The 20,644-nt window shown below is 40.2% G+C and overlaps 1 protein-coding gene across 5 annotated transcripts in view; it reads left to right on the top strand.

The window, feature by feature from the left end:
• Nucleotides 1-20,644, top strand: part of SCOC (short coiled-coil protein) — a 42,712-nt gene that overhangs the window by 15,062 nt on the left and 7,006 nt on the right. For 2 of the 5 annotated variants that reach the window (XM_072755213.1, XM_072755212.1), the window contains exon 1: nt 17,558-17,673. The exons of 2 other annotated variants lie outside the window; for them this stretch is intronic. In XM_072755213.1, the coding sequence (XP_072611314.1) occupies nt 17,565-17,673 (109 nt within the window). In that variant the 5' untranslated portion in view covers nt 17,558-17,564. Of the gene's footprint in view, nt 1-17,557; nt 17,674-19,432; nt 19,508-20,644 lie in introns of those variants that run through there. One more of the 5 variants, XM_072755215.1, reaches the window with a different exon arrangement.

Here is a 20,644-nt window from a genome sequence, read left to right as displayed (position 1 = left end):
TTGTGTGGAGTGAAAATGCCTTTTCTTTAGGCAGCACTGAGTAAGGATTAGTCCCCAAACTCTGCAGTTGAGGTCTCTGGAATCAAATCCTGGCTCAGCTAGCAGTGGTAACTCGGGGCAAATTCTTCAAGCTCTCTAACTTTGGCTTCTTCATCCAGAGCACAGAGACAGCAAGTGTGTATCTCATAAAACATTTTGTAAGAACTAAATAAGATGGTTCTTGTGAAAGTGTGTGGCACCTAGCAAAAGCTGAATGAATGTGATCTATTATTATAGATGACACTAGATGGTACAATGTTCTTATATGTTTTTTTATAAAAAGAAAATCTATTTAGAAATATAGTAAAAAAATATGTGTGATAATATCATGGAAATTCCCTTAAATTAATATTCCTAAGTAAACTATTTTTGAAGCACTCAAAATTCTCACTCCCAATATGCAAAAAATAAGCTTAAAATACGAACTTTGTATTGTAATTAGCTAAAATCCACCCACATTCTTTATAGTTCTACCTGAAAGAACAGTTATTTTTCTTTTTCTGTCACCACCTCAGTCCTAACAATCCCCTTCAGAAAATTCCATTAAGTTAAAACATTTAAAGATATAGGGATACCTGTTTGGCTTAGTCGGTAGAGCATACGGTTGCAGGGTTGTGAGTTCAAGCCCCACACTGGGTGTAGAGATTACTTAAAAGTAAAATCTTTAAAAAACTAAAGATATGGAAGCTGAATGACTTGTGGTTGGGAGGCTATAGAAATCTTGCTCCATCAGGTTGGTGAATGACCTCTAAAGGAGTTTGCAAATGTTCTGGTCAATGCCCAGGACTCTCCAGTGAAATGTCATTATGAGGTAAACCCTTCCCAACCTCAGCAGATTACAAGGCAGAGGAAGGGGGACCAACCCCAAGACGTGGTGGGGGTGCAGAGAGGGAAAGCACTCAGCACTTCAGGCAAGACCTGCAGAGCCCTGTAAGCTCTGGGCTGTCTACATAGTGGTACAGTGTGACCAACCAACAAGGTCGAGATTCTGGAGTCATCATTTTATGAAGGCAAAGTTCCCGATGGAAGAGAAAAATCTTTCCAAGAAAGTTCTTTACAGAGAAGACAAACAGAAAAGCAAAACAAAGCAAAACAATTAAATTCAATCAGCTGGGGGCATAAATGGTCTGAGAGCTAGGAAATTACTTAGTAAAGGTAGAACTTTGGAAGCAGTATTTTCCTGGTCAAAGTTACACAGTTTTGAGGTTATCTTCTAGACCAGCGAAGGACAAGAGTGAATAGGCTAAGTAAACGTTTCACAGTTTTCCAAAGGAAATCTTCTGCTAAATAATTACAGCCTTTCTTAACCGGGAAATGAACCATGGAACACAGAAAAGGATTTGTGACTACTTTTTCAACACTCCCAAGGATGGCACATAACTAGTACCTTTCTAGATGCAAGGAGACCATTTATTTCCTACAGTGGGTAACTTAGGAGGGCTTAATTCTCTCTCAGAACCTTAGGTTAAAACGCACCTGAGGCACTGGAGGCTAACCCATCCACAGGGTAGAGTTGCAACAAAGTACTATCATTTTTCTAGAACCCGAGGCTAAAAACCATAGTCCTCTTTGACCCTTCCCTCACCATTATTTTTGATTTAATCGTTAACACATCCTGCTTTTACTTTATTTTTTAAAGATTTTATCTATTTATTCATGATAGACATAGAGAGAGTGAGGCAGAGACACAGGCAGAGGGAGAAGCAGGCTCCATGCAGGGAGCCCGACATGGGACTCGATCCCGATCCCGGGACCCCAGGATCACGCCCTGGGCCAAAGGCAGGTGCCCAACTGCTGAGCCACCCAGGGATCCCCCCTGCTTTTACTTTCTTTAAAATGATTTTTGGTAATGTTTCCTCTTCGCCATTTCTACTGCCTCTACCTCTCACCCTGAATTACTACAACAGTCTAATACAGTCAGATGACTTAGCATCTAGGATGTCAGCATCTTAGTTTGCTCATGTGCAAAATAAACAGAATCGTAGTATCCATCTCACAGGATTATGGTGAGGATTGAATGGTTCTTTTCAGTGCTCAATTCAGCACCTTACAAATAGGTAGAAGTCAATAAATGTTTGCTATTATTATTATGTGCTCTTCCTGCTAAGGTCTCTCCCTACCAAATCCCTCCTGCCTACTACATCTATACAAATCTTTCTAGAAAGCATGTCACTTACCACCTTAGGAATCTATTTTATCAAATTCCTGCTTGGTTTTCCATACCCTCTTCAGCTGAATCATTCATTCACTATTTCTTTTTTTGAAATGTTTCTATTTATTTGAGAGAGAGAAAGAGATAGCGACAGAGACAGTAAAAGAGCAGGAGCAGAACAGGGAAGAGAGGAGGAAGCAGGCTCCCTACTGAGCAGGGAGCCGGATCCCAGGACCCTGAGACTCTGATCTGAGCCAGAGGCAGCTGCTTAATGTAATGAACCACCCAGGTGCCCCTCATTTACTCTTTCATCTATTACTTCTCTTTGGTTCAAACTCTTGATATCCCCCTTATTTCCTACTATTTCTAAGCACATATCATTCAACCATTAATTTGATATGTTATACTGGATCCCCATTATGGGGCAGGTAGAAATTAAGGCAAAAGCACTAACTCTCAGGAAATTTACAGTTGGAAGAATAAAAGATATACCAGCCAAAAAATGTCTTCATATGCCCCCAACATGTCCTATGTGTTCCTAACCCAGCCCAACAGCTCTCTCTTCTCTTCAAAATTCTATCATGCTGGGAATCCCTGGGTGGCTCAGCAGTTTAGCACCTGCCTTTGGCCCAGGGCGCAATCCTGGAGTCCTGGGATCGAGTCCCACGTCGGGCTCCCTGCATGGAGCCTGCTTCTCCCTCTGCCTGTGTCTCCACCTCTCTCTCAATGTGTCTATCATGAATAAATAAATAAATCTTTTTAAAAAAATTCTATCATGCTTAGTACCATCCTATTTTACACTGATTCTATCTAACGTGGGTTCTATGTATCTTAACAAATAGATAATAAACTCTTTGAGAGACTTCTATATTCTCTTAAGTGATTAACATTAGGAGCTCAAAATATACTTTTCAATTGACAATGACTTATTTTCATAGGACTTCATAGATTTTTATAGGATACGGAACACATGTCCTCCTTTTGATCCATATTTTCAAAATTTACATATTTAAAATCTGAAGTCTAATGAAGGGAGGAGAATTTAAATTTCCATCAATTAGAATATTCATTTGGACCAAGAGTTCTTTGATTTATTATGGCTGTTATTACTGCCTGCTAATAGATCAACTGTGATTCCATGAGTATTTGAGAAGCACATGTCACTTTGCCTTGTTCAACTGGTATTTTTTATAGGACCCGAAAAAATTCCTAAATAAACTCTTTGTTCTGATTATCACTGCTGTGTAACATACCCAAAAACTTAGTGTTGTAAAGCAACATTCACTTTATTTTGCTCACTATTTTTGTGTTTCAGAGATTCAGAAGGGCCTAGCTGCGTAGTTCTCCCGTGGGAGTCTCTCATGTTCCTGAGGTCAGATGTTAGAATGGCGGGGGGGGGGGGGGGTTCTAAAGTTTGAAAAGATCCTTAGACTGATCAGACTTTTAGTCCCACCTCTGCGGTAAGACTTCAGGCAAGTCACTTCATTTCCCTGGGATTCATTTTTGGTACATGGTGAAATAAAACCAATACATCCCTCTGAGAATTCGTATAGCTCAAAAGTTCTGTGATTCTAGGAAACGCAAAAGTAATATTTGGGTATGAACAGATACAAATCACTGTGCATAATTAAGGTTATTTTACAAGTAGAAAATGTTACTAAATGAAGGGAAAACAGGATTGATAAGTAATCTAGTTTCATTCTTCTGCATGTGGATGTCCAATTTTCCCAGCACCATTTATTGAAGAGACTGTCCTTCTTCCAGTGGAGAGTCTTTCCTCCTTTATCGAATATTAGTTGACCATAAAGTTGAGGGTCCACTTCTGGGTTCTCTATTCTGTTCCATTGATCTATGTGTCTGTTTTTGTGCCAGTACCACACTGTCTTGATGACCACAGCTTTATAGCACAACCTGAAATCTGGCATTGGGATGCCCCCAGCTATGGTTTTCTTTTTTAAAATTCCCCTGGCTATTCGGGGTCTTTTCTGATTCCACACAAATCTTAACATAATTTGTTCTAACTCTCTGAAGAAAGTCCATGGTATTTTGATAGGGATTGCATTAAACGTGTACATTGCTCTGGGTAACATTGACATTTTCACAATATTAATTCTGCCAATCCATGAGTATGGAATATTTTTCCATCTCTTTGTGTCTTCCTCCATTTCTTTCAGAAGTGTTCTATAGTTTTTAGGGTATAGATCCTTTACCTCTTTGGTTAGGTTTATTCCTAGGTATCTTATGCTTTTGGGAGCAATTGTAAATGGGATTGACTCCTTAATTTCTCTTTCTTCAGTCTCATTGTTAGTGTATAGAAATGCCATTGATTTCTGGGCATTGATTTTGTATCCTGCCACGCTACCAAATTGCCGTATGAGTTCTAGCAATCTTGGGGTGGAGGCTTTTGGGTTTTCTAGATAACGAAGTAAAATTTTCTGTTGAAGTAGAAACTTATCTTGAATCAATTTTGCCACTAGAGGTCACTAATGTACCATCTCCAAGCAAATACAGGCAATCAGGTCACTAGCGGTCTCTATGGATGGCACCCAAATAACATTCCTGGTGTCTTTAGTTTTTTCTGAATATCTCCTGACAGTTGTCAGAGACATATGTTGCGATGAGGTCACAATCGTTGGATCAACTGGTGCCCTCAAGGAATTTAAGGAATTTAAGGTATCGGATATCAGAGGTTTTGGATACAGTTTTGTTTTTGTTTTTTTGTTTTTTGTTTTTTTTTTTTTTTTATACAGTTAGTTCTTGTAGACCACGATGCTGGGCAAATTTCCCTCAGCTATTTTCATTTCATCTTTCCAACAGACCTTTAGGAGAAGCACTATAATTCCCATTCCTGTGGATGGCCACTTGTGGCACAAGAAGAGTCAGTGGCTTTTATGAGGTGATGCTTGAAGTAGACTATACACCTTTTACATCAAATCCAAAACTGAACCACAGAGATACTTGCAAGAAATGCTAAAATGCTGAGTTGGGTTGTGGCTGGTGATGCTTGTTAGACAAAAATATTAAAATTCATTTTAACAGAAAACTCTTTGGATGGGAGAAACAATGCTCTAAGTGAAATTAATGCTTTGAAACAAAAAGATCCAGAGAGATCGCCGCTGAAGGGCACTTCTGTTAGAGGGATGAACTCCAGAACACCGCTGATGGCCATATCAGTTTTCTCCCAAAAGGAATTCTACATATTTTCTTATAATTCACTTCCTGTTGTAAATAGAGAAACTAAAATCCACAATTCTATCCTCAAGGATGAGTCACAGGGCATTCTGGGCTCTTTCCATAATTGGAGGACCTGTTTCTTACATAGTTTTAGGGGGTTCTGAACTGATTTAAATTAGTTGTCACCAGACTTTAGACCAGACACAGAAGCTGCTTCTGAGCAGGGACACAAGCAAGACCGTCAACCCTTAGCAGCAAGGCTTGCTCCTGTTTTCTGCCTTCACTAGAAAAGAAGAAAAGAGGAGCCTGGACATGTCTCTGCTTCAAACCAAGGACACTTTTATCTGCTTTTGCTGTGATGAATATTACTATCCTGAAAATTACTCATTTTAAGCATTATTTTCAAATCCTTCCTTCCGACTGTTGCAAAGTGTGGTGAAACAGTCAGAAAGAAGGGTTGGACTCTAAAATAACTATAAAACACGACTTGATTTATTTTTAAAACACTCCTGTAATTGTGCCATTGACTTTCCTACTGGTGCTTCTTCCATCCCGGCTACTGTAGTTCTCTTCTATTTTGACTTATAGACATCCCACTATCACTTTATGAGACATTTTGTAGTATTTCCCTGAAATAATTGTATAAGGAAGGAGGAAGAAAAATGGGGAGTTTGTCACAGAACTAAAGATTATTCAAGTTAGAAGTCTTGGGGGGGAGAGACAGTCCATAATGAGCCCTGAGTGACAATACATGCTGGTATGTCAAGAGCACAAGGTCTTTACCTAGACCATTTCTTGGGTGTGTTTGTAGAGAGCAACTGTTTTTTTTTTTTTTAAAGAGATTTTATTTGTTTATTCATGAGAGACACACAGAGAGAGGCAGAGACACAGGCAGAGGGAGAAGCAGGCTCCCTACGGGGAGTAGATGTGAGACCCGATCCCAGGACCCCGGGATCACGCCCTGAGCTGAAGGCAGATGCTCCACCACTAAGCCACCCAGGTGGCCCTGCAGAAGCAACGTTAAGGGTTGAGGTCATGCCTCTCCCTGGTTAAAGAGCAAGCTTGCTTCCACTAGCTGCAAAGTGACAGATTCCTGGGCTCAGCGTTCCTCCCCCTGCCGTAACCCACTGCGCGTGCAAGCACCTGTCTGGGCCCTCAGCCTCTCTACTGCAGGACTTGGGGACATAGAGAACAGAAGCACATTGGCATGAAGCTCGTGCTACTGGGGAGCTATGCATAATAGAGTCCTTGGACTCTGACCAGGCATCTCCTTCCCCCTTCCAGCGTTCTCCAGTACATAACAAGCTAACTTGTTACCTGATAAGTAATGTAAAATCCTAAAGCCTGACAGAGGAACTCTCCCAAGTTCGTTATTTTTAGTGTAAGCAGTTACTAGAAGAACAAAAGAAAAAACGAGGAGGATTATGCTTGTATACTGGGAGAAAATCCATCAGCACTCTGGCATTTTAGAGCATTGCTAGCAACTCACTTGCATTCTTATACAAAACATCACTTTCACTATTATCCTGACTCCTGTGCCCTTCAAAGAAGCACTGTGTCCTATTAAACAGAATCCCCTTTATGCTCCCAGAGCCCAATGGTTAGTGTTGATTTTAAAGCAGATTGTTTCATAAAGATTTGGTGGAACATGCGACCAGCCAAAATGATTGATAATGGTAGATTTCTGTACAGAGAACCACAGAAACCGAAAATCATAGAAGCTGGAATGGAGTGACCCCAAAATAAATCACTGGAGAAAGCTTTCAGAACTTATGGAAGGCTTGTTACTAAGGGCTCAATGGTCAGACACAATCAAACCATCACAGATTGACTCTTAAATATGGGCACTGTCTGCTATCGCTCGCTTTATCGTTACTTGATAAATTCAGTGGTATTTTATGTGGTATTAGAGAAGCAGAACGAACTTTCTTACAATCCCTCATTTGAGTCTATAGTAAAGTGACTCATCCCCCACAGACAGTCAATTTCAAATATTTGGATATTCTATAGTATCTAGCTCATAATGAAGACTGAAATAAACTTTTCAACTGGTTAATATATGAAGAACTGAGCGGATGAATATAGGTTGAGCCAGAGCTGGAACCCAGGCTTCTTCTTCTTCAAGCCAATGCTTGTTGTAATGCTGGTAGATCAGGTTTTCCAAGCCAGTCATTTGCATCACACTTTTTTGCCACATTAAATTAACCACTCAAATGACATCTTTTTTTCTTAATTTATTTTTAGGTAGGCTCCACACCCAGCGTGGAGCCCAATACAGGATTTGTACTCACAACGCTGAGATCAAGGCCTGAGCTGAGATCACGGCCTTAGCTGATTGAGCCACCCAGACACCCCATAATTAACATAATTTTTTAACCTGGCTTTGTTCTAGGCAATGACATGTGTAAGTTGAGGGTTGGTTGTATTATTCATATTTTTCAATTACAATAAAGGATGTAACAATTTTTAAAAGCTAATCTTGTACAGCCAGAGATATAAGCACCCATCTTTAGGAAAATGATTAAACATTACTTCGTGAAGAGAAAAATAAGCATCAAGACTGTATAATCATTCCCAATTACTTTCACTCTTGCCATAAAGTTCAAAGCTTGATTCCATGAAGACCTTGAAGTCCTTCTGAATTCTCATTTGAGAAGCTCTAAAAATAACACTGGTAATTTCTTACTTTTTCTCTATTAAACTAATGAATGAAAATAACTGATCAAAAAGGCCAACTATTGGTTATTATCAAGAAGTTACAAGCTTGAGAAGATTACATGAACAAGGTAATTGACCAAATAGCAGTATGGTATACTATTTTTTTTTTAAGATTTTATTTATTCATGAGAGACACACAGAGAGAGAGAGGCAGAGACATAGGTAGAAGGAGAAGCAGGGCGAAGGCTCCCCTATGGGAGCCTAATGTGGAATTTGATACCAGGACCCCAGGATCACCACCTAAGCCAAAGGCAGACGCTCAGCCACTGAGTCACCCAGGTGCTCCTAAAAAAAGATTTTATTTATTTATTTGAGAGAGACAGAGGGAGAGAAGAGGAGCAGAGGGACAAGCGGACTCCGCACTGAACACAGAGCCTGATGTGGCACTGGATCCCATGACCCTGAGATCATGACCTGATCCATGAGCCACCTAGGTGCCCCAGTATGGTATACTATTAAGTCTAGTTTTGCAAACAATTTTCAATAAGTACAGTGTATTCTCTACTCACCAAATTTAGGACAGCATTCATTCTCCAATGAATTCAATAACCTTTCAAGGGAAAAAAAATAAGTAAAAAGGAAAATGTGAGTTCTTATTTAGGAATGAGATGAAACACATTTTGCAAATTAATGAGCTTAAAGTATCAGGGAACACACCTGGTTACACTTGAAAGTTATCAAAATGCCTCCATTTAGCATATTTCACTTTAAAATACCCACAGCATGTTTAGAACTCTCTAATTACTTAAGACAAGTTAGAAATTTCATGTTCTTGATGAGACTATGTCAGTCTGGAACATCAAAATGATCTTGAAGTTCTCTATTTATCATTTCTTCCTCACATAATACATTGCTTTGCAACAATAGTTTTCACTTTGGAGTTCTCCATTCTCTATGAGGAGTATTTTAATTTAATTTAGATGGTTTATGATATTAATATATGCATATCCCAGATAACAAATATTCATTTATAATCAAATATTTCTGTGCAGTTTAAGTAGTTTCTGTTTGTATGTGTATGTTTGCCTCACTCAGAAGAAGGGAACTTTTATTGCTATTTTTAAACGGTTTTTTTAATTGAAGAATATAATGCAAATATGGAACACTGTATAAAAATAAATGTATAACTTCATGAATGTTCACGTCCTATTTTGCTAAAATTTCAACTCCCTTTTTATACCCACTTGGGGGTACTGTTCTTTTTGGTCACATTTTTGTTATTTCAAGGATTTTCTTTTTCTATATTTAAGGGCAGATCTTCATTATCAGCAACACTGACCTATCAAACTTGGAACAGTCTCTGATATGTTGCTCTCTAACTTTATGGTTATCTTTGCTATGTTACATTTCTTGAAATAGTTTGTGTAAAGCCTTCCTTTAAAGCCTAAATTATTTTACAAGATATAAGTTTGGCTACAGAATCTTTAAAAAAGGTTCTGAATACTCTAAAATAATTACATTCTACTTAATGGCAGTCCTTTTCATGCATCTTTTAAATGGCTTTAGCATCCAAAATAAACGACAGGGTTTTTTTTTTTTGTCTGTTTTTAAAAATATGTATTTTAAGTGTCTTATCTACAGATTTCTTTCCATTCTTTTTCCTCCAGTGTAATTTTTTGTTGTTGTTTTTTTATTGTTTTTGTTTTCCATAGCCACATTTTGCTAACTTTGTCTAGGTGGTAGATTTAACATCTCTCTGTCCTCTGTATTTCTGTTAAATTGCCACTTTATGGGCTTGATCAGGTCAGGTTGCAATTTCTGTTTTGTAGTTGGCAAGACTATTTCATAGGTGGTGGTACATTCTTCTTCCATTAGGAAATAAATGCTGTTTAGTAGGTTCTCTCTGTGATGTTAGTGATGTTGGTGCTCTAGATCAGTGTTGCTCAACAGTCTTTTTCATTATACTCCACCCCCCAGAGTCTTTGAGACATTTTCCTCATCACGCCCTCCCCTTGTGAAATTGTCTTTTGTGAAATTTGGAAAATCATTTTTTCTTCAAGTATTTTTCAGAGCCATACTCTCCTTTCCTTTTGGGCCTCTGGTGACACAAAAAGGCATCTCTTTTGTTGTCTCTCATTCCTGAGGTTCGTCGGTTGGTTGTTCCCATCATTTCTCCCTGTTAATTTCTACTGAGGTTTCCTCAAGTTCACCAACTCTCTCCTCTTTCATCTTCACCCTACCACTGATCCTTGCAGTTTTACAGTTCAGTTACCTTATTTTTCAGTTATAAAGTTTCCTTCTAAAAAAAAAAAAATAAAAAATAAAAAAAAAATAAAGTTTCCTTCTGGTTCTTATTTGTACTTTCTATTATGTTGCTTATACTCTTAATTATAACTTCTGTTTCAGGATTTTTAATGATTGCTCATCCAAGTATTTTTTAAAAGCTGCCTAAAATCTTTTCTGGATAGTTCCAACATTTGTGCCATCTTAGTATTGGCATCTGTTGATTGTGAAACTCATGTGAATTAGATTTTCATGGTTCATAAGCTGAATAATTGTGGATCCAATCATAATCATTACATTATGAGACCCTGGGTCTGGTTTAAGTCCTATGGAGAATGTTAATATTTTTGTTTTGTGGGAATTTGAGTTGGTTAAGTAGAGGCTGCAAGTTCTAACCTACACCGTCTTTGGAACATGGTTTCAAAATCACTTCAATTTGGAAAGTCTTTGCAGTGCTTTATTTTTATTTAATTCTAGTGATCCTAATAACAATTCAATAAAGTAGGTTTTATGATACATACTTTACAGATAAAAAAGGTATGTTTGGATTCAAGCTACCTTTTCATCAGGTCATACAGCTGTCATCAGCTGTATGACATTGGACAAGACACTCTTTAAGCCGTAATTTTCCTATCTGCAAAATGGGATTGACAATACCTGCATCATTGGATTGTTTGAAGACTGAGTAAAATAACTCATGTATCATATTTAGCATACTTCAAACTCTAAAGAAATCATGGGTAAAATGATGAAAAAAATCATTTTTTTTCTCATAAAAAAATTAAGTTTCACTGAGGAAAATTAATATAGAATCAAATACAATTTAAGTTACAGAAAATTACTTTTGACAGTTGTATATACTGTATAACCACTTTACTAATAAAAATATTATAGAACATTTCCACTACAACAGAAGGTAGTACCCTCATGCCCCTCTGTAGTGAACTCTCTGTCCTCAACCCCAAGCAACCACTGATCCAACTATCACAATAGATAAGTTTTGTCTGCTCTAGAATTTTATATAAATAAAATCATAAAGTCTGTACATTTTCCTGTCTATCTTCAGTCAGAATATACTTCAGATTCATTCATATTGGTAGTTTGTTACTTTTTACTACCAACTAGCATTCCATTATTTTACTCAAATATTTTTTTATTACTGATTGAAAGAGTTCTTAAATATTCTAAATCCAAGTCCTTTTTTAGATAACATATCATGAATATTTTCCCCAGTGTATAAATTGTCTTTTAATTTTCTCAATGGTGCCTTTCAAAGATCCTATGTGTTTGTTGTTTTTTAATTTTTATAAAGTTCAATTAATTATTTTTTATAGGCATTTTTTTTTTTTTGGTGACCTTTCTCAAAAAATGTTGCCAACACCAAAGGGATGAAGATTTTTTTCCTTTAGCTATTTCCTAGAATTCTAGCTTTTATGTTTCAGTTTATGATCCAATTTGAATGAACACTTTTGTGTATGCCATAAGGTAGGGGTTGAGGTTCAGTCTTTCTCCATACTGATAGGCAATTGTTCCAGGACCATTTATTGAAAAAAAGTATATCCTTTCTCATGAAAATACCTTGGTACCACTGTGAAAATCAATTGACCATATTAGGTGTGGGTTTATTCCCAGATTCTATTGTTTCATTTATCTTTGTGTCTATAATATTCCATTTATTTTATTGCCTTAGCTTTATAATAAGACTTGAAATAGGGGGGTTTAAGTCCTCTAACTTTGTGGTTCTGTTCCCAAAGTGTTATTCTGGATCATTTGTTTTTCCATATGAATTTTAGAATCAGCTTTAGGCCATAATCTGTGAGAAAAATGAAACTCATGAAGCCAGGCTCTTGTCTAGGAGCAATTGTTGGATTTGACTTCCTGAAGGACTTTTGTGTCTATGTTCAGTTTCATATCTTTTAATGTCTTTGTCTGGTTTTGGAATCAAAGTAACAGTATTCTTATAAAATGAGTTGGAATGTGTTCTTTCCTATTTTATTTTCTTGAGTTTGTATAGAATTTAAATAATTACTTAATTTCCCAATATTTTACAAATATCTTTGTTATTAATTTCTAATTTAATTCCCTTGTGGGCAGAGAAAATATTTTCTATGATTTCACCATTTTAAATTTGTTGAGGTTTGTTTCATGACAGAGAATATGATCCATTTTCTTGAATATTCCATGTACATTTGAAAAAAAAGGTATGTTCTAAGTATTGGGTAGAATTTTCTATAAATGTCAATTAGGTCATATTGGTTGATAGGATCTTCTATTATCAACAGTTCCCAAATTTGCCTGCACTCTGTGGAAATCACCTTTGTATCTTCCAAAAATATTAATGCCTGTATTCCACCCCTAGAGATTGTGATTTAATGAGTTTGGGGTTTGGCCTGTTATTTAGAAGTCTTAAGAGATTCCCAGGTGATTCTAATGTGCAAGCCAAGCTTGGGACCTGAGGTCTGTATCCTTAATAATTTTCTGTATATTTGTTTTACAAATATACAGAGAAAGGAGTGATGAACTTTCCAAATGCACTGTGGGCTAGTCTCTTTTATTTTTTTTTTAAAGATTTTATTTATTTATTCATGAGAGACACACAGAGAGAGGCAGAGACATAGGCAGAGGGAGAAGCAGGCTCCCTGAGGTTTCTTATTTCAGTTATCAGTTTTTGCTTCAGTACTACTTTATAGCACTATTAGGATTTTGAATCTTCTTTTTTTTTATTTTTTTATTTATTTTATTTTATTTTTTTTGATTTTGAATCTTCTTAAATGAACTGATGCCATTATCTGGTTTTAATATGAATTTCCCTGATTACTAGTGAAGTACACATTTTAAAAAATCTTTCTGGTTATTCAATACCCGTCTTCTGTGAGTTGCTTATTTGTGTTATATGAATAAGGTTTTATTTAAACTGTCAGAATTCTTTATATTTTCAGAGCTTAACTATATTCTCCCAGTCTGTGGTTTTTCACTTGATTAAAATTGTCTTCCCTTCTGCTTAGAAAACTTATATCTTCTGTTTATAAAACAATCAAAATTTAATCTTTTTGGATAACAAATGATACTGTTTTGTCTGGTTTAACAACTTCTCCCTTATGATTATGTCATAAATACATCTGTTTTCTAAAAGTTTAGAGGGTTTTTGTTCCACATGTACTTCATCTGGAATTGAGTTTTATTTGTGGTGGGGTCAGAATCCAATTTCATTTTTTATATGGATAGTCTAACTAGAACCACCATAATTTGTCTTTTTCTTTTTTTTAAGATTTTATTTATTTATTCATGAGAGACACAGAAAGAAAGGCAGACACACAGGCAGAGGGAGATGCAGGTTCCCTGTAGGGACCCCGATGTGGGACTCGATCCCAGGACCCCGGGGTCATGATCTGAGCCAAAGGCGAATGCTCAACTACTAAGCCACCCAGATGCCCCTAATTTGTCTTGTCTATAGCCAATTAACAAAGTTATTGTACCAGGGCACCTGGGTGGCTCAGTTGGTTAAGGCCTGACTCTTGATTTCAAAGCAGATCATGTACTGAAGGTTGTGGGATCAAGTCCCATGCTGGGCTCAGCACTAGGCATGGAGTCTGCTTGGGATTCTCTCCCTGTTTCTTTCCCACAGCAACAACAAAGTTATTGTACCATTTATAGTTTCAATGGTCATGAATAGTCCTTCCCCACAATCTCACCAACACTTATTTCTTTTTTTTAAATAATAAATTTAATTTTTATTGGTGTTCAACTTGCCAACATACAGAATAACAACACCCAGTGCTCATCCCGTTAAGTGGCGTGCCCGTCACCCATCCACCCCCACCACCCTCCTTCCCTTCCACCACCCCTAGGTTCGTTTCCCAGAGTTAGGAGTCTTATGTTCTGTCTCCCTTTCTGATATTTCCTACCCATTTCTTCTCCCTTCCCTTCTATTCCCTTTCACTATTATTTATATTCCCCAAATGAATGAGAACATATAATGTTTGTCCTTCTCCGATTGATTCATTTCACTCAGCATCATACCCTCCAGTTCCATCCACGTTGAAGCAAATGGTGGGTATTTGTCATTTCTAATGGCTGAGGAACACATTTCTTATCAGACACCCTTATTGCATACCAACTTCCAGGTACAGGTATTCTCTGAATTATTATTATTATTTTTTTAAGATTTTTTTTAAAATTTTTTATTTATTTATGATAGTCACAGAAAGAGAGAGAGAGAGGCAGAGACACAGGCAGAGGGAGAAGCAGGCTCCATGCACCGGGAGCCTGATGTGGGATTCAATCCCGGGTCTCCAGGATCGCGTCCTGGGCCAAAGGCAGGCGCCAAACCGCTGCGCCACCCAGGGATCCCTCTCTGAATTATTTTTGTTTCTTCTTGTGTAATTACCACATTTTAAAAAGTTGCTTTTAAAATAGAAGTCACCATAAGATCCAGTAATTCTGCTTCTGGATATATACCCAAAAGAATCGAAAACAGGGTCTCAAAGAGCTATTTGCACAGCTCATGTTCACAGTAGCATTCACAATAGCTAAAAGTCGGAAGCAACCCAAGTGTCCACCAACAGATGAATGAATAAACAAAATGTGATATATACATACAATGGAATGTTATTCAGCCTTAAAAAAAAAAAAAAAAAAAAAAGGAAATGGGCAGCCTGGGTGGCTCAGCGGTTTAGCACCGCCTTCAGCCCAGGGTGTGATCCTGGGGTCCCGGGATCAGGTCTCGCATGGGGTTCCCTGCATGGAGCCTGCTTCTCCCTCTGCCTGTGTCTCTGCCTCTCTCTCTCTCTCTCTCTCTCTCTGTCTCTCTCATCAATAAATAAATAAAATCTTTTTTTAAAAAAAAAAAGGAAGGAAGGAAATTCAGACACATGCTGCAGTGTGGATTACCTTCAGGATGTCACACTAAGTGAAGTCAGTCACCAAAAGATAAATACTGTAGGAAATTCCACATACATATGGTACCTAACGTAATCATATCTGTAGAAACAAAGAATGGCAGTTGCCAGGTCCTGGGGAGAGAGATAAATGAGGAGCTGTTTTTTTAATGGGTATAGAGTCTCAGTTTTGCAAGATGAAAAGTGTCATGGAGATTGGTTGCATGGCAATAAAATATATTGAACCGTACACTTTAAAATAGTTAAGATGGTAAATGTTTTACGTTATATATATTTTATTCTACTTTTTAGAAAGCCTTCTCTAGCAACAACGACAAAAGAAGTCCCTTTTAATAGTTCTTAGTCTTTGGTACTCTGCAGTTTGATCAGGAACTCTTTAAACCTGCTCAAGAATAAGTGCATCTTGAATCCGAGCGTTCAAATATTCCACAATCCTGAAAAACTATCAGTTATTATTCTTCGAGAACAGCTCACAGCCATTCTCTCTAGTTTCCCTTTCTGACACTACTAGATAGACACTGGACCTTTCTTTTTAATTCTCCGTTTATTTAGGTCCTGTGTTGCATTCTAGTATAGTTTCTCAAGTTACGTGTCAGAGTTCCCGCCAAAAGTCTAGTTCTCAAATACTGAATGGAAGATTTATATGTGTGTGTGTGTGTGTGTGTGTGTGTGTGTGTGTGTGTGTGTTTTCTTCCACCCTAATTCTTGCAGACATCAGAGTGGTGACGGTGGACACTTTTGAAGGAATAACAAAGTTTGAGCAGATTCACATCATTAGTGTAAAAACCAGCTACCACAACTCCATCAGAAAGCCCCACAGTGACTTGTCCTCCGTCACTTAGTGAATCTGCTCCAGCAGCTGTTCCGTCACTTGGGTTTGCGGCCGTGTTTTTATATGAGATCAGCAGTTAGTTTCATTACTATAAATATTCCAGTTTTCTGGCACAAACCTTTGTGTTCTGAAAAGCCGACACACTTACAGCTCTTAACTTTTTAACGAGAATGGCTTTATGGTTGACTTTAATAAGAAATAGTTGAAAAAGAGGAAAATAAGTTTAAGTGGAATTGTACTTTACCAGATGTGAAGCAAAAATATCTAGATGCATTTTCATTCTTAATAAAAGAAAGTTGAACTAAAAAAAAAAAGAAGGAATATATATTGGATTAAGGATATATTATAGTATATTTAATTATAATAATATAATATATATTGGATTAAGGATATATTGGATTAAGGATATATATTATGGATTAAGGCAGTAGGTCACCAAATGGAACCAGAAGTGAAAAATCAAGAAACAGGGAGACATAGGCTCTTGTCCACAACTCAGGAGAACGTGCTGAAGCCAAAATGATACAGTATTACTATCCTGCACTCGACAAATATGAAACACAAGCAGGAGGCTGCTTCCTGTCAAGGGCTAGGCATCAATGAACACCACCAAGCCGGATTACATGACATCCCGAAGCCTGGCCGCCGCATCTCACGCGGCGTTTACGGCCTTGAGCCAGACCTTTATTCCTAAGCTTCCGTTCCCGTTAGGTGGGCAGCCGTGAGAATCAAAATGAGATAAGGTGGGCGAAAGAGCTACACACCGAAGTCCTGTTAGGATATTTTCTCAATCCTAAAGCATTATTGGGGCGGCCCCGGGGGGCTCAGCGGTTTAGCGCCGCCTTCAGCCCAGGGCGTGACCCCGGGGTCCTGGAATCGAATCCTGCGTCGGGCTCCCTGCAGGGAGCCTGCTTGTCCCTCCACCTGTCTCTCTATCTCATGAATAAATAAATAAAATCTTTAAAAAAAAAAAAAGGTCAACTGCACTATGGTCCTAATAATAATCGCTTGGAAAGGAGGTGAAGGGCAACAATGCACTAGGGGTGTACTTAGGGACTTTGCGATTTGGGAAGTTAAAATATAGGGAAAAAGTGTGCTTTTAGAATTGGGGTAGCACGGTCCTGTACCGGCTCTCTTTACTGTGTCCGCAAGTGCTTTTTTCTTCAATTCGAATGATTCCCCTCCCCCTCAGCGCTCGGTTTTACCAACCTCCCACCGAACAGCGGCCAGAGCCCTCCGCGCTGGGTCTCTAACCCGCGTCTCGCGGCTCCAACGGGCCCGGCTCTCTCACGCCCAGCTGCGCTCCTGCACTGTCATTGGCTGCCGCTCCCCCGGCCCCGCCCACAGCAGCGTCCCTCCTGATTGGACGCCCACGTCCTTTTGTTAGGGCGGGAGGCGGATCCTCGGGCTTTGACAAAGGACGATTGGGGCGTCGTGCCGCTAGTGCGCAGGCGTGCCTTCTCGAGTGGGGATTGGTGGGCGACGGGGCGGGACGGGGCGGGACGGGGCGGGGCTCCGGTTTCGGCGCATGCTCCGTAGGCTCTGGGGGGGCGGAGCTGCCGGCGCCAGTTGGTCCAGGCGTCGGGGCCTGAGCGGTCCTCCCGGTTCCCTCCGGCTCCCGGCGCCTCCGACGGCAGGTGAGCGCCTGGCCCCGGGCGAGTGGAAGCGCGAGGGCGGGGAGCGCGGGGTGGGCTGGACGCGGCCCGGCGCCCGGAGCCCCAGGAGCAGCGGCCGAGGGCCTGGGCATGGGGGATGCTGAGGCCTGCCTCCCTGCAGCCCCCTGCGCAGCCGCCTCCCCATCCTCCCATTCTGGCCCGGGGGTGCCTTCGGGGAGGGGCTGCCCGCGTCCCCGAGGCGGGCCTTCCGCGCCTTCTCCCGCCTCCTTCCGCGCTGCACCGGGCCTGCGGAGGGGCGTCTGGGCGGGATGGACGTGTCGGTGGCTGCTCTGCCGGGAGCCGGGCAGGTGGGAGGAGCGGGCGCCCCGGGGCGGGGTGGGGGCTGGACGGAGCCCCTAGCTTAGGTTCCACTGGGGCTTCCCCCAAGGGTCCCGCCCAGCAAGTTTTGGGGAGTTAACGGTTGGAAAAGGAGACAAGAGGCTGCGTCTCTGAAAGGCTGGACTTCAGTTATACAATGTATCCATTCCACTCCTATGACGTAAGCATGTTAGGGACCTGCTGCGCCGCGGTCCCGGCAGCGTGGGCCTGGCCCCCCCAGGGCCCAGGGCTGTGCCCGTCCTCGGGGGTTGAACCCACCACCATCCTGGCCGTGCTCTGGGGATCTGGCCGCCCCCCACCCGCCCCCCTGTTCCAGTCCTCACTAGCCCCGGGCCATGAAACTGGATTCATCCAACCACAGCAATTGAGAACTTGAACAGGCCTGCATGGACACACCCACGTCGGAAGTTGCTGCAGCTGAGAATGGGACGAAATTCACCTTCAAGTCGCTTAGTGAAACATCAAGGGAATTTAACGTCAAAGATGGCGGGGAAAAAATAATTTGGCGATTTTTAGATGAGGGCTGCATTTGCATCATACAACGGGGGAAAAAAAAAACAACAACAACCAAAAACCAGGGACTTCACAGACTTCATGGTTAGACCCGCCTGCAGCATCTTGGTAGAGACCATTGGCTGTGAAGCCTAAGGCAGGTGCATAGCCCCTCTGAGGGGCGGTATCCACAAATATAAATTACAGTGCCCTTCTGCTGATTTGATGAGTTAGTAGTATCCGCCGTGAAGCATTTAGCATATTAATGAACAATGGCATTATTTTAGTCGCCTTACTTGTTCACCAGTAAGTGGGTGACGTGAAAATCAGTTTTATTTTATTTTATTTTATTTTTAAAGATTTTATTTATTTATGATAGTCATAGAGAGAGAGTGAGTGAGAGGCAGAGACACAGGCAGAGGGAGAAGCAGGCTCCATGCAGGGAGCCCGACGTGGGATTCGATCCCGAGTCTCCAGGATCGCGCCCCGGGCCAAAGGCAGGCGCTAAACCCGCTGCGCCACCCAGGGATCCTGAAAATCAGTTTTAGATGCAGAAAAGTTGGTTGGTTGAGGTTGGATGGATGTCAGGAAACAGTCTCAAAATCTTAGGTGTGGTGGTGCGGTGGGAAAACTAGCCTGGGTAGTCCTGGCCTGGCCGGTGACTACTTCTGTGACTTGGGTAAACCATTGCGATCTTGGGCCTCAGTTTGTTTATTTGCAAGGTGGGCAGCTAGATCAGACGATTTTTGTGGCCTGAGTTAGAGCCAAAAGGAAGAGAAGATACCAGCTAACCTTACTGAATACCTTCTACCCATGAGGTACCATTGCAAGCACGTTCTATAGATCAGCTCATTGAATTCTTGCAACGAAACTATGAGGTACATACTCTTACACTCATTTTACAGATGAGGAAACTGAGGCCGAGGTGTTAACCTTGCTCAGGGTTCCAGAGCTTATAAACAGCAGAGCTAGGATTTAAATCCAGGTAATATACATTTGGTCCTTAATTATTGTGTTTTGAACCTGCTTCTTAACAGTGGTACTATTCAGGGTACTAGAAGGGAAGGTAAAGGTTTTTTTTTTTTTTTTTAAAGATTTTATTTATTTACTCATAAACAGAGGGGAGAGAGAGAGAGAGGCAGAGACACAGGCAGAGGGAGAAGCAGGCTCCATGCAGGGAGCCCGACATGGGACTTAATCTTGGGTCTCCAGGATCACGCCCTGGGCTGAAGGCAGTGCTAAACCACTGAGCCATATGGGCTGCTGGTAAAGGTTTATTTTGATAAAACAGTAGTCTTTGGTCACAGGTGTGTTAGCATGGAAAATGGGTCCATCCTGATGTTTTTCACACTTCCTAACCCTTGTTCTCTCCGTACCTTTTGCTTCCTGGACTTAAATTATCAGAGTAATTCTAGATTTTCTTCTGCTGACCAAGGCTAGATGAAGATAGGCCCCAAGACTTACTGTGATTTTTGAGGAAGGTTTGAGATCCAACCTAGGCTTAGGTCAGAATTGACAGAGCGACGGCCATATCCATTTCCAGCTTTATGATAAAGAGGTCAGCCTTAATATCCCACACTCAGTGTTCTCACACTTGAGAGACTTTGGTCTGGATTTTCTTTTCACATCAGCTTTGCATTTATGTCCAGGAACAGAAGGAATTGAAAATGAACTCATTATTTTAATTAAGTAGGCTCCATGCTGAGCGTCAAGTCAGGCCCCTGAGATCAAGACCCGAGCTGAGATCAAGAGTCGGACACTTAACTGACTGAGCCACTCAGGGACTCCAAAAGTGAACTCTTAAAAGCAAATTTCACATGAAATTGGATTGATACAATAGCAACTATAGACTGAAAAAAGGATTTTATAGCTGAAAAACTCCATCTGGTATCAAGTGCATCTTATGACATAGTACTGTACTACTGTAGGCATTGTGAGGTTTGAGGATCTTATTTTAAAAGAAAATAAAATCTGTGGCTAAAATACTTTGATATAAAGAGCTCAGTGAACCTTCTGATCTTATATATAAATAAATCAGTTTATTAGTCTAAATTTTCTGGAAGACCTTGAATATAGACAATAATAGCATTTTGAGACCAGCCTGTTTAACCGTATCGGAATA

Source organism: Vulpes vulpes, chromosome 4 (assembly GCF_048418805.1).
Source record: "Vulpes vulpes isolate BD-2025 chromosome 4, VulVul3, whole genome shotgun sequence".
NCBI classification, from domain to species: Eukaryota; Metazoa; Chordata; class Mammalia; order Carnivora; family Canidae; genus Vulpes; species Vulpes vulpes.
This window is presented reverse-complemented; position numbering and strand designations above follow the sequence as displayed.